The sequence below is a fragment of the Lampris incognitus genome, chromosome 13, assembly GCF_029633865.1.
Source record: "Lampris incognitus isolate fLamInc1 chromosome 13, fLamInc1.hap2, whole genome shotgun sequence".
Lineage (NCBI taxonomy): Eukaryota > Metazoa > Chordata > Actinopteri > Lampriformes > Lampridae > Lampris > Lampris incognitus.
In genome coordinates, this window is record NC_079223.1 from 44,966,217 (window position 1) to 44,979,034 (window position 12,818).

Genomic DNA, 12,818 nt, shown 5'->3' on the forward strand with positions numbered 1-12,818 from the left:
GCCTCTGGCCACTTCGAGTGAAGGTCATGCACGACCAGCAAGTAGCGGGCATGCGCGGGTGCCCCGTGGAGCTCTCCGCAGAGGTCGATCTGGATGTGCTCCCATGGCGCGGATGGCCACGGGGTTGGCGTGAGGGGTGCTGTGGTAGGCTGGCCGGTTTTCCCACTCAGAAGGCAGCAGGTGCAGTTACACACCAGCTCCTCTGCGTCAGAGTCTATGTGAGGCCACCACACGGTGTCTCGGCAGCACTGCTTCACCTTGACCACCCCCAGATGCCCATCATGCGCCATTTGCAGCACTTTGGCCCTTAGAGTCTCTGGTACAATGGCGCGGTGGCCACGGGAGAGGCACACCTCCCCCCAGCAGGAGAGCTCGTCACGGACTTTATGATAGGGGAGCAGCCTGTCATCCACCTCGGCAGGCCAGCCATCCTGGACATAGGCACGAAGGGTTGTGAGTGTCTCATCCTCAGCCGAGGCCTGCTGCAGCTCGGCCAGCGTGACTACTGTGCTGAGGGGCCCATGCGGCATGTGGACACAGTCGTCCTCGTCTTCCTCTGGCGTCGACCCTCTTACCTCTTTGGTCAGAGAGATGGCTCGGGACAGGAGGTCGGCCACCGTATTGGTACGCCCCGGCATAAACTCGAGTCTGAAGTTGTACTGATTCAGCCTATCCGCCCATCTCAGTAGTTTCATGGGCCTGTGCCCCGAACCTCGGGTCACCAGCAGAGCCGTCGGCGCCTGATGACCTGTGCGGATGGTGAAAGCCCTGCCGTACAGGTAGACATGCCAGCGTTCACATGCCCACAGGCAGGCAAGAGCTTCCCTCTCCCCCACTGAGTACTTCTGCTCTGCCGGAGTGAGTGCCCGCGAGGCGAAGGCCACTGGACGCTCACAGGTGACCATGGTGGGCGCAGTCGGGCTGAAATGGGCCAAAGTGGGCGGGGATGTGAGCTGCTGTTTGACGATGCCCACAGCCTCCCGGCATGCTGGGGTCCAGTCCCATGCAGAATCTTTGCTGGCGCTAAACACACACAAACAGACTGTTAGCAACGGTGACCCAAATGCGATGGGTTCAACACAACGAGCTAAAACGAGATAACAAATCGAGCTGCGGCGACTATTGAAAGGACTCGATTCCTGCTTGGCGTCATGTTGCTCTACCAGCGGCGTAGATCAGCACGCATGCTGACGACGCATTTATGGACTTGCGTCGTAGCCTGCGATTCAGTAGGTGTTATCATCGTACAGTGTAAATACATCAAACTTGCTGTTGTCCCCCAGTTTATTAGAGCCATATCGCACAGTGCGGCTCGCAATAAACTTATAGGATTGCTAAAATCTCAGTCTGTAGGAGGCTTAAGAGACCTCTTCAGTCTAAACTGACTGCGGATATCCACACCTTTGCAGTCCTATTGCTCCTAAGGTCAAAGAAACCCACTTTGACAATAATACCAGCAATATATACCCTGATAGTGATGTTCTTCATACAAGATTTAGATTTGAAGTCTTGTGTCTTTGGTTCTTCGGGGGCTGAGACTGTTGGCCATATGTTTTTTGAACGCTCATGCTGATCTGTTGTGGTCTGATGCTCACGGCTGCTTGTCTTTGAAGCTGAGTGGCATACCTTCTTCTGCATTTGGTGACATTTTTTAATCTTATGGACAATTTGAACGCAAAAATTTCAGACCTTGTTAATCTTGCAATTGTTTTGGGTAAATATCATGTACACACTTGCACATGGAATGGCAGGACTCCCTCTTTCACCTTTTTCTTGCACAGCTTTGGCGTGTACTTGAAAGTCGCTGAAAAACATGGAGAAAATGAACAGAAAGGCTAAATCGTTGCACACATCCATCCAAAGGAGTTGAATCAAGTGCAACTGGACTTGGTGTATATCCGTGAAGACGTTTCGCCTCTCATCCAAGAAGCTTCCTCAGTTCGTGCCTTTCAGACTAGACCAAGCCAGACCAAACTTGGTCTAGTCAGAAAGACTAGACCAAGCTTGGTCTGGCTTGGTCTAATCTAGTCTTGGATATATACCAAGTCCAGTTGCACTTGATTCAACTCCTTTGGATAACCATGACCTGGATGAACGAGAACATTCACAGACTGGTACACATCTACATCTCAGTCCTCGCTATGTTACAGTCTCTTGCCTTGCTCCCGTGGGCTCCTTTCAAATTACCCTATTTTCTTTTTTGCGCCCTTTGATTCGTTTGTAAAATATTATTTAGTCTGTTTTGTTTTTCATTACTCTGATGTATTATGTTCACGCAATTGTACTATGCCGTCATTTCCACCATTGTTGATTTATTTCCGTCACTTTGTGTTTATTCCCAGGCTTGTTGTGTACATTTTTCTTGTATTAATAAAAAAAAATTTTTTTAAAAACCCACAGTGGCATAACTGTCTCTCACTCGCTCACTCTCTCTTGCCTCGCAGGAAAAGTGCTGGTGCACTGCATCATGGGTATGAGTCGCTCGGCCACATTGGTCCTCGCATTCCTGATGCTGCGGAGGAATCTCTCTCTCGCCAACGCTCTGAAGCACGTGGTCCAGAGACGCGCCATCTACCCAAACCGGAACTTCCTGTCCCTCCTGCTCACCCTTGACACCCAGCTGACCCGCCAGAGGAGGTTCTGCCCCCTCCTCTGATTGCCCCTCCGCCATCCTCTACACCCCGTCTACCACCCCACCCCCACCCGTCCTCCCCGAACGGATATAAACTGTCACTTGTGAACAGTAACGAAGATTTGCTGTTGGAATGTGTCGTGTTTATACTCCTCATGTGCTCCACGTCCTTGATTTCAGCACATTTCGCCAGACGTTTGATTTTCTGGATGCAGTGCAAGACCCCGAGAACGTGTGCGGATGTAATTTAACCGAGGCGGTCATTTTGACCGTTTTGGGTTTTCAGAGTTTAATAACTTCGTGGGGGGGAAAAAAGATACAGACCTGCCGCTCCATGAATGCTCCAAAAAGTGCATACATTTGCATTAAAATGAGTTTTGGATCAATTGCACGCAAAAAGTTGTGTTATACCTAAAACGACCATGAGCGGTCAAAAATGACCGCGCGTAATTTGCGCGTCATCGTGCGCGTCGTGTCACTATTTATGACGCGTGTCGGTCGCGTCATTTCCTTCGTGAAGTTCATCGTCCTAGAAACACACTAGCGCTCTCCAGTGCAGAGAAATAGTCTAAACTTGATTTTTTTTGTATTATTTCTAACATGTCTGGTTACAGACGCACCATGACTCCCACCGAGGCGTTGCAGTATTTACGGGCGTTAGACAGCGGCCATTTTAAATTGTTTAAAAAAAACAGTATTAAAGTTGTTCAAATGTTCATTTTGGTGTCAGTCGTTTCCTAACAGACACACTAATATAGTGTAACGACCACGGATAAGTAGACTCGGACCCTTTAGTCGACTGGTTAACGTTGTCGCCCGTGGTGTGGGAGATCCGGGTTCGCGTCCTGGCTGTGGCGGTTCCCGGGCTGTCCCCCGAATTCGCTACATTGGTGTCAGAAGTCTACTTATCCATGCACGTTACACTGGTTCGCGGCCCGGCTGCGGCGGTTCCTGTGGTTGCCCCGCGAATTCCCTACATTGGTGTCAGAAGTGGGATGCGTGCGGACGCGCTTCCCGAAGGAGGGGGGGTGTGGGTAGTGTAACGTGCATGGAGAATTAGGCACGTTAGCCCTTGGCTAACGGGACGGACCCTTTAGTCGACTGGTTAACGTTGTCGCCTGCGGTGCGGGGGATCCGGGTTCGCGTCCCGGCTGCGGCAGTCCCCCCCCCCCCCCCCCGAATTCACTACAGTATTGTTGTTGTTAAAACGTTAATTTTGGTGTCAGTCGTTTCCTAACAGACACACTAACATATGTAATGCATTAATATCTCAACTGGGTATTTATCTTGACAGAATATAGAGTTTAAACACCGGCGGTCATTTTGACCGCTGTGGTCATTGTAGGTAGGAGTGAAATCCCGGTCGTTCCGGTGTTTTTAATTAAGGTTAAGTTTCCTTCATCAGCCCCTTTGGAGAAATTCAGTTACTACAAATTAACCCTCATGTGGCCTCATGTCCTCTGCTGTGAATGGCAGCTTCGGTGAACCTTCTTTGAAAATGGTGCCCAGGTGTAGAAACCTTTTGGTGGTGTTGTTCCACACAATTGTGTGTCAGCTACACAATCTGCAGACCTTTGTGTGTAATAAGACACACATCTGGCTGCAGCGTTGTTGAGCGTATGAATCGCTGTAGTTCACCGGCCGGATCAGATGTAGGGGATGCTTTTGTTAACAGGCCACAGCTTTTTGTATCACCGTAGAAAGTGGTACTGGGCTGATCCGGTCTGAACTCCGGCCTTCACAAATTTGAAGTCTTGCACCACATACAATCCTGCGGGGCTTTTACGACACGTCACATAAGTGTGCTACTTCTTTTTCTGCTGAACACTCAGATTATTACATGCCTTGCTGATGACAGACCTCTCCGCCGGTGGCTAAGACAGTGTATTTTGTATTTTGTGTTTGATGGAGGGGGGGATGCCCCGTGTCTCTGCTCACGTGGACCCGGTATTTCAGAGCCGCCCAGCAAAATAAATTGAATATCTCAGCCGTTCGGAGGGCGGGTTGTAATTTTCTTTCCCCCCTTGCAGCAGCATACAAATCGGAGCCAAGAGCGTTTCATGGGAGCATTTGAATTCGTCTCGTCTGAGACGAACTCGAACGAAAAACAATCATGTGGCTTTGCATATAGAAAGGCCTGTTATCAGAGCCACCGCTGATACGGATCTACCGCATGGCCACGTGCCAGCCTCTTGAATTCACATTAAATTAGAAGGAGCTTGTCAGTGTGTCAGATGAAGCACAGTCCTGGGAGATTAACCTTGAACTGGACTGATGTATGTCCCAGAGACATGCTAACCTAACATAACACTTTGAGGGTCATACAAAGTGAACAAATAAGCAAAAGACAGAGTTGACAGAAGACTGATACTGTCTTTATTATTATTATTATTCGCGTGAGTATAATCGACAAAAATGTGTTACAAAACAATCAGATTAACGGATTCAATGGATTTCTATTTTATGTATGTATCTAAAAATGGTACTGCACCACCAGGTCCATTATCTAGGCTGCTTACTGAATCACAAGAATCATGTTTAAATTACATCATGAATATCCTCACCAGATCCAAAAAGACATGGGAGGGATGTTTTTCGTTTCCAAAAATATCACAGGATGGGGGGTCCGGGTAGCGTAGCGCTCTATTCTGTTGCCTAACAACACAGGGATCTCCGGTTTGAATCCCCCATGTTACCTCTGGCTTGGTCGGGCGTCCCTACAGACGCTAGCGCCTCCCCTGCGGTCGACCAGGGCGCCTGTTCGGAGGGGAATAGCGTGAGCCTCCCACGTGCTACATCCCCCTGGTGAAACTCCTCACTGTCAGGTGAAACTCCTCACTGTCAGGTGAAACTCCTCACTATCAAGTGAAAAGAAGTGGCTGCCTAGATAGCAGACTCATTTAGGCTTAATCTGGGGCACTTTACGGCTCAGTTACGGCACTGGCAACTGTTGTGTGGGCCAGATGTGGCCCAAATGTAATGAACCGGGCTTGACTTGGGTTACAGCACATACTATGTGGGCCAGATGTGGCCCGAGTGTGGCTGAGTTGAGGCAGCCACACTCACCCTGAGTCAACACCGTCATCCAAGGCCAAAAGTGGGCCGTAACCATAGCTGCAGATGTGGGCCATATTTGGGCCAAACATCCTTTGCTATCTGGGTGGTGACTCCACATGTATCGGAGGAGGCATGTGGTAGTCTGCAGCCCTCGCCGGACCGGTGTAGGGGGTGGAGGAGCGACCGGGACGGCTCAGAGAGCAGGGTGATTGGCCAGGTACAATTGGGGAGAAAAGAAGTGTGTAGGGGGGGGGGGTCACAGGATCATTTGACTTGACCACTGTTCTTATTTGGCTACTCTACCCTGATCCCACCTTTGGCTGAAGAGTTTCTTTCTTAACATGAATGTATTGTGTTCGTGGTTCAACCCGCAGCAAGTGTTGTGCACGGGCTCTGCGTGACTGACAGACAAAACACACAGGATGACTTGTGTCATTACTGGGTATATGGTTACAGAGTTAAAACAGGAAGCGGGTCACATCTGACCCCCAGGGCGGCTGGGCGGTCCCGTCTGTCCGTGTGACGAGACGAGTAAGAGCCGGTGCAGGACGGACGGCCGCGTGTTCAGGTGCATTTTTCAGTTCTGCGCACAAAGTTGTACAAGTGAGATGAAGGTTGTGTTTGGCTCTACAACGTCCCTGTGCATCAAGTCAGCGAATGACCCTCTAGGGCAGTGGTTCTCAACCTTTTTGGGGTCCTGGACCCCCCTGCGTATTTTTGATCTACCCTGAGGACCCCTCCACCTGATCTTGGGGGAGGGGGGTTGCAATTTAATAGAAACTGCATTTTAAATTGCATTATAGCATTTATTCACTCTTTGGGGCAAAAATAAGAGCTTTCATGTGTAACTTTGATATAGTTAACAAAACAGAATTCTTACGCAGTAACTTTCAGATATACAGTGCTGCTTGAAAGTTTGTGAACCCTCCAGACATGGTCACTGTTTTTGTAAAAAAAAACATTACAATAAGCTTATTACACATACATCCAAATCCCAATTTGTAAAGCACACCTTCCAAATAATGGACACACACACAAAAAGAGATATATTTTCATTATTTAATTCAACAAAGGTGGTGTATTTCACAAAAACGGAAAATTTAACATGTGCAAAAGTATGTGAACCCTTGTATAAGTAGCTTGTGGCTCCTCCTTTTGCAGCCATCACTTCAACCAAACGTCTTCTGTAACCACTAACCAGTCTCTCGCATCTGCTTATGGGGATTTTTGCCCTCTCCTCCTTGCAGAACTCAGCCAGTTGAGAGAGGTTGGAGGGACATCTGGTATGTACCAACTTCTTCAGGTCTCGCTACAACATTTCAATTGGATTAAGATCCGGACTTTGACTGGGCCTATCCAGAGTACGAATCCTCTTTCTCTGAAGCCATTCCTTTGTAGTTTTGCTGGAATGCTTTGGGTAATTGTCTTGTTGCATAATCCATTTCGTCCCAGCTTCAACTCCCTGACTGATGGCAGGAGATTCTGGTCAAGAATTTGTTGATATGCCGGAGAATTCATGGTTCCTTGGATAATATGAAGTCGTCCAGCTCCAGAAGCAGAAAAGCAGCCCCAGACCTTCACATTTCCACCACCATGCTTCACTGTTGGGAGGAGGTTCTTTTCTTCATATGCAGTGTTGGCTTTTCTCCAAACTTGTTGGTTTTGATTGTGACCAGATATTTCTATCTTGGACTCGTCTGTCCAGAGAATGGACTTCCAGAAGGCCTCTGGTTTGTCCAAGTGCTCTCTGGCAAAGTTGAAACGGGCAGCTTTGTTCTTTTTTGAGAGCAGAGGCTTCCTTCTAGCAACCCTCCCATGAATGTCATGGCTATTCAATTTCCGTCTGATTGTAGACGCATGCACATTTGTCCCAGATGCTACCAGAGAGCTCTGCAACTCTCTAGAGGTGATGTGTGGGTTGGCCTTTACCTGATTTATTATTTTTCTGGTGCTTCTGGGTGATAGTTTTGATGGGCGTCCACTTCTAGGCAGAGTTGCTGTCATGTTGAAGGCCCTCCATTTGTAAATTATATGTCTTACAGTGGATGGATGGAGCTGGAATCTTTTGGAGATGGTCTTATATCCCTCCCCAGACTGATGGGCTGTCACTACCCTCTTCTTCGTGTCCTCGGATATCTCCTTTGCTCTCGGCATTGTTGATTTGTATGGGACCACAGTGGTTTGGTTGGTTTCCTCTCTCTTTTAATTAGTGCAGGCCAAACCCTTTCCCAAGGATGTGTCATTTCATTGGTCTGCTTAAATGATTAATTAAGCACCCAAATGTGTTTCACCCGAGTCTGTTACCTGCTTGACTTAACCAATACTGCTGGGGGTTCACTTACTTTTGCACATACCCTAATTCCATGTTTCATGTAGTTTTTGGGCTACTTAAACAAGTCCCACTAAACAAGTACATGCAACTGATAAACATATCTGACATTTCATACATAAAAACTGGTGATGATAGAATAAGAAAATCATGGTAAAACAACAGAAACATCTAAACTGCTCAAGGGGTTCACATACGTTCAAGCAGCACTGTATGTAACAAAACAGAATATATATTCAGTAACTTTCAGATATACACTACCGTTCAAAAGTTTGGGATCACCCAAACAATTTTGTGTTTTCCATGAAAAGTCACACTTATTCACCACCATATGTTGTGAAATGAATAGAAAATAGAGTCAAGACATTGACAAGGTTAGAAATAATGATTTGTATTTGAAATAAGATTTTTTTTACATCAAACTTTGCTTTCGTCAAAGAATCCTCCATTTGCAGCAATTACAGCATTGCAGACCTTTGGCATTCTAGCTGTTATTTTGTTGAGGTAATCTGGAGAAATTGCACCCCACGCTTCCAGAAGCAGCTCCCACAAGTTGGATTGGTTGGATGGGCACTTCTTGCGTACCATACGGTCAAGCTGCTCCCACAACAGCTCAATGGGGTTCAGATCTGGTGACTGCACTGGCCACTCCATTACCGATAGAATACCAGCTGCCTGCTTCTGCTCTAAATAGTTCTTGCACAATTTGGAGGTGTGTTTAGGGTCATTGTCCTGTTGTAGGATGAAATTGGCTCCAATCAAGCGCTGTCCACTGGGTATGGCATGGCGTTGCAAAATGGAGTGATAGCCTTCCTTATTCAGAATCCCTTTTACCCTGTACAAATCTCCCACCTTACCAGCACCAAAGCAACCCCAGACCATCACATTACCTCCACCATGCTTAACAGATGGCGTCAGGCATTCTTCCAGCATCTTTTCATTTGTTCTGCGTCTCACAAACGTTCTTCTTTGTGATCCAAACACCTCAAACTTGGATTCATCCGTCCGCAACACTTTTTTCCAGACTTCCGCTGTCCAATGTCTGTGTTCTTTTGCCCATCTTAATCTTTTTCTTTTATTGGTCAGTCTCAGATATGGCTTTTTCTTTGCCACTCTGCCCTGAAGCCCAGAATCCCGCAGCCGCCTCTTCACTGTAGATGTTGACACTGGTGTTTTGCGGGTACTATTTAATGAAGATGCCAGTTGGGGACCTGTGAGGCGTCTGTTTCTCAAACTAGAGACTCTAATGTACTTATCTTCTTGCTCAGTTGTGCAACGCGGCCTCCCACTTCTTTTTCTACTCTGGTTAGAGCCTGTTTGTGCTGTCCTCTGAAGGGAGTAGTACACACCGGTGTAGGAAATCTTCCAATTTCTTAGCAATTTCTCGCATGGAATAGCCTTCATTTCTAAGAACAAGAATAGACTGTCGAGTTTCAGATGAAAGTTCTCTTTTTCTGGCCATTTTGAGCGTTTAATTGACCCCACAAATGTGATGCTCCAGAAACTCAATCTGCTCAAAGGAAGGTCAGTTTTGTAGCTTCTGTAACGAGCTAAACTGTTTTCAGATGTGTGAACATGATTGCACAAGGGTTTTCTAATCATCAATTAGCCTTCTGAGCCAATGAGCAAACACATTGTACCATTAGAACACTGGAGTGATAGTTGCTTGAAATGGGCCTCTATACACCTATGTAGATATTGCACCAAAAACCAGACATTTGCAGCTAGAATAGTCATTTACCACATTAGCAATGTATAGAGTGTATTTCTTTAAAGTTAAGACTAGTTTAAAGTTATCTTCATTGAAAAGTACAGTGCTTTTCCTTCAAAAATATGGACATTTCAATGTGATCCCAAACTTTTGAACGGTAGTGTATATGTAACAACAGAATTTTTATGCAGTAACTTTTAACAACGAGATCTCTTATTAAAATACAATAAATTACACTTGTGAAACAGATGTAATTAGAGAAAAAAGTCCCGTTACCCTTTATAGTTTAGGTAGATAAAGGTCTCAGTCACATTTGAGTAAAATAATCCTATTTCTATAAATGTCATAGGATCTTTTTTTTTAAAGATATTTTATTTTCACGGACCCCTTGCAATTACACCACGGACCACTAGGGGTCCGCGGACCCCCGGTTGAGAAACACTGGTCTAGGGCAGAAAGAGGGAGAGCGAGCATGTTTGGAGGGGGTATTTTCGATCTGTATCGGGAGGTTTTTACAGTATACTACTTTGACCTATAGGGTACACATTTCAGACACAAAACTACGAGCCTTCTCTGTACGTGACGTGTGTGTATGTCAGTGTGTCTCTTCGGGAACCTCCCTATGAACCTCCGGCTGTCTCCGAGCTTCGGGACTTCCTGCTGGCTGACACCGGGCACCTCAGTCAGGTTTGGCCCAACCGTTACATTGGAAATGAGTAGGTTCCAACACAATAGCATTTATGGGAATGTGAGCAGAGCCCAGATAGCATCTGGATGTGGGCCACTTCAGGCACTGATGCGGCACTGGCGGTCTTCTTCTGGCTCTGACAAAACAGATGTGAGCCTGAAGTGGCCCACATGTATAAGAGCAAATATGGCCCAAATATGCCAAATCAAATGTGGGCCTTTTCTGGCAAACATGCGGTGCTCTCGGCAACATGTGATCTGGATGTGACCCTGAAGTGGCCCGTGTGGGAAATGGTGAACATGGCCCAAATATCACAAAACAAATATGGCCCACTTTTGGCAAATATGTGGCACATGCGGCATTGCTATGGCTTGGTTCTGGCCCAGATCTGGCAAACAGGAGCGGACCGCCCAAGTGCCGTCATTCCACGCGGTATGTGGGCGGGATGAAGTGTCGGGTGTGGGACGGGTCCGGGCCACAGCAGTTTTGCTATCTGAGACATATGCTCACCTTCCCACTCCCATTCACCAAATGATGACGCCTGAGTTCGGGACAGGGCCACCCCTCCACAGCTTGGGGATAACACACATGGTAAATGCTGCCCACGGCCCCCCCTAACCCGGGCCTGGGACTCTGTTGTTCCTTCAACACCGGCCCTAGTCTCTACAGAGACATCTCAGTGGACTATTATGGGGTGGAGGCTGATAATTCAGTGGGATTTGCCCTCAGTCCTTTCTTCTACCCAACGGCACGATACGTCCGAGCTGCCCTGGCTCTGGGAGGCAAGGCAGTCGTTCTTACAGTTTAGGCAGGTAGGCAGCGGACCTTCACTCTAGCTGCTTATCTGTGTGTGTGAGTATGTGTGTCTGCACGTGTTGTGTACATACACATTAACTCACCATCTGACTGATGCTGCACACCTGGAAGACGGATGGTCGTGTGTTCGCCCATTGTCTGGTGGGCGTTACTCGATCCTCGACCTTGGTGCTGGCTTTCCTGATGATCTGCGAGGGCCCGCGGCCTCAGCAGGCCATGGCCGCGGTCAGACCTCCCAGAGACTTCTGCCCCAACCCAGGCTTCCTCCAGCAGCTCCGCAGCGTGGACATGGACCCGGAGAGGGAGCGAAGAAGACGAAGGCAGGCGGAGACACTGTAAAGACGTGTGTGCATGCACACGCTTGCTTGCTGGTGGTCCATCGAGTCCGAGGTTGACGTCCCTCCTCGTTAACGGTGTGTTACTTGATGACTGTAGCCCTAGATGCTAGCCCAGAGGACGCAGCAGACCAAGCTGTCCCAGCCGATCCAGCACCAGCTCTCTCGGCCATCAAACGGAGACAAACCTAGACGTGGACAAACACACTGCATGGACGGTACTGGGTGAGGCCGCCGCAAACGTGAGTTCGCACCGCCATCTCCCCACACCGGAAGCGGATGAATGTCTATGATACATGTGTCAGAGTTTATATATATGTATGTACACACCAGGAAAGGTATTAGTCCATGGGTGTCAGTTGCTCTGGGGCGCCAGTTTTGGCATCTCTTATGACTTACCAGCGACTCTCGCTCGTTGACGCCGTCATCGCCGTACATCTGTGCCGGGGACATCAGACCCAACTCTGCATTTCTGGAGCAGCTCGGACAGCCGGACCTGAGCCTCTGTCTACAGAGGAGCCATATCAGAAGGGAAGATCGGCTTATTGACACACCATGAGGATGGACACACACACACACACACACACAAACATGTACTCGCCATCGCAGCTCTCTATACCCCCCCCCCTTATGTAATGGAATAACGGTCAGAAGACTGTTTTACTAGAAGCTGGTCCCTCATCTCCCATAATCACAGTGGGATTTATATATCTATCAGGGGCAGGAGCTAAGGACCCCAGGATGACCTTTGACTCCCTCTAAAGAAGCAAAAATGATCTTGGGGGGTGGGGGGGCGCTGAAAAATGGATTTGAAGCATATGTCGGTATTTGAGTTTGGGATTATTGTGCCCAGCAAGAAGACGGCCCTGACGAATGACTTGCTGTAATTCACACACTGGTTATACAGTCATAGGTCCAGCACAGTAGCAGGGTTGACGGACGTTGTATATTGTCTGTGGCCCAGCAACGATTACTAAAATTATCCAACCCAAGCCCGCGAAGCTCCTTGTCTCTGTAAATAGATGTACAATGACAAACTAACCCTGCTCCATACACCTGTTGACACATGACTCGCATTCTGAGCACGACAACGATGTAAGGGCACCACTTGGACCGTGGCTCGAGCAGGAAACCGTTAAGACCGGCGACTTGTCTCTTGGTTCGGGGGCTTTCCTCCGCCGAAGCAGGAAATCTCAGGCTACAGAGCACATGTCAGACTCACATGCAGGATATTTGGAGTCATCGCTATC

At 48.0% G+C, this 12,818-nt stretch overlaps 1 protein-coding gene and 1 pseudogene across 1 annotated transcript in view; both read left to right on the forward strand.

The window, feature by feature from the left end:
• The window catches only part of LOC130123294 (dual specificity protein phosphatase 13-like), a 6,169-nt gene extending 2,875 nt beyond the window's left edge, over positions 1 to 3,294 (forward strand). The window contains exon 3 of the mRNA XM_056292454.1: positions 2,445 to 3,294. Coding sequence (XP_056148429.1) covers positions 2,445 to 2,656 — 212 coding nt within the window. The 3' untranslated portion in view covers positions 2,657 to 3,294. The remainder of the gene's footprint in view (positions 1 to 2,444) is intronic.
• A 6,907-nt stretch (positions 3,295 to 10,201) lies between these two features.
• On the forward strand, positions 10,202 to 11,572 carry LOC130122558 (dual specificity protein phosphatase 13-like; annotated as a pseudogene).
• Positions 11,573 to 12,818: the final 1,246 nt, after the last annotated feature.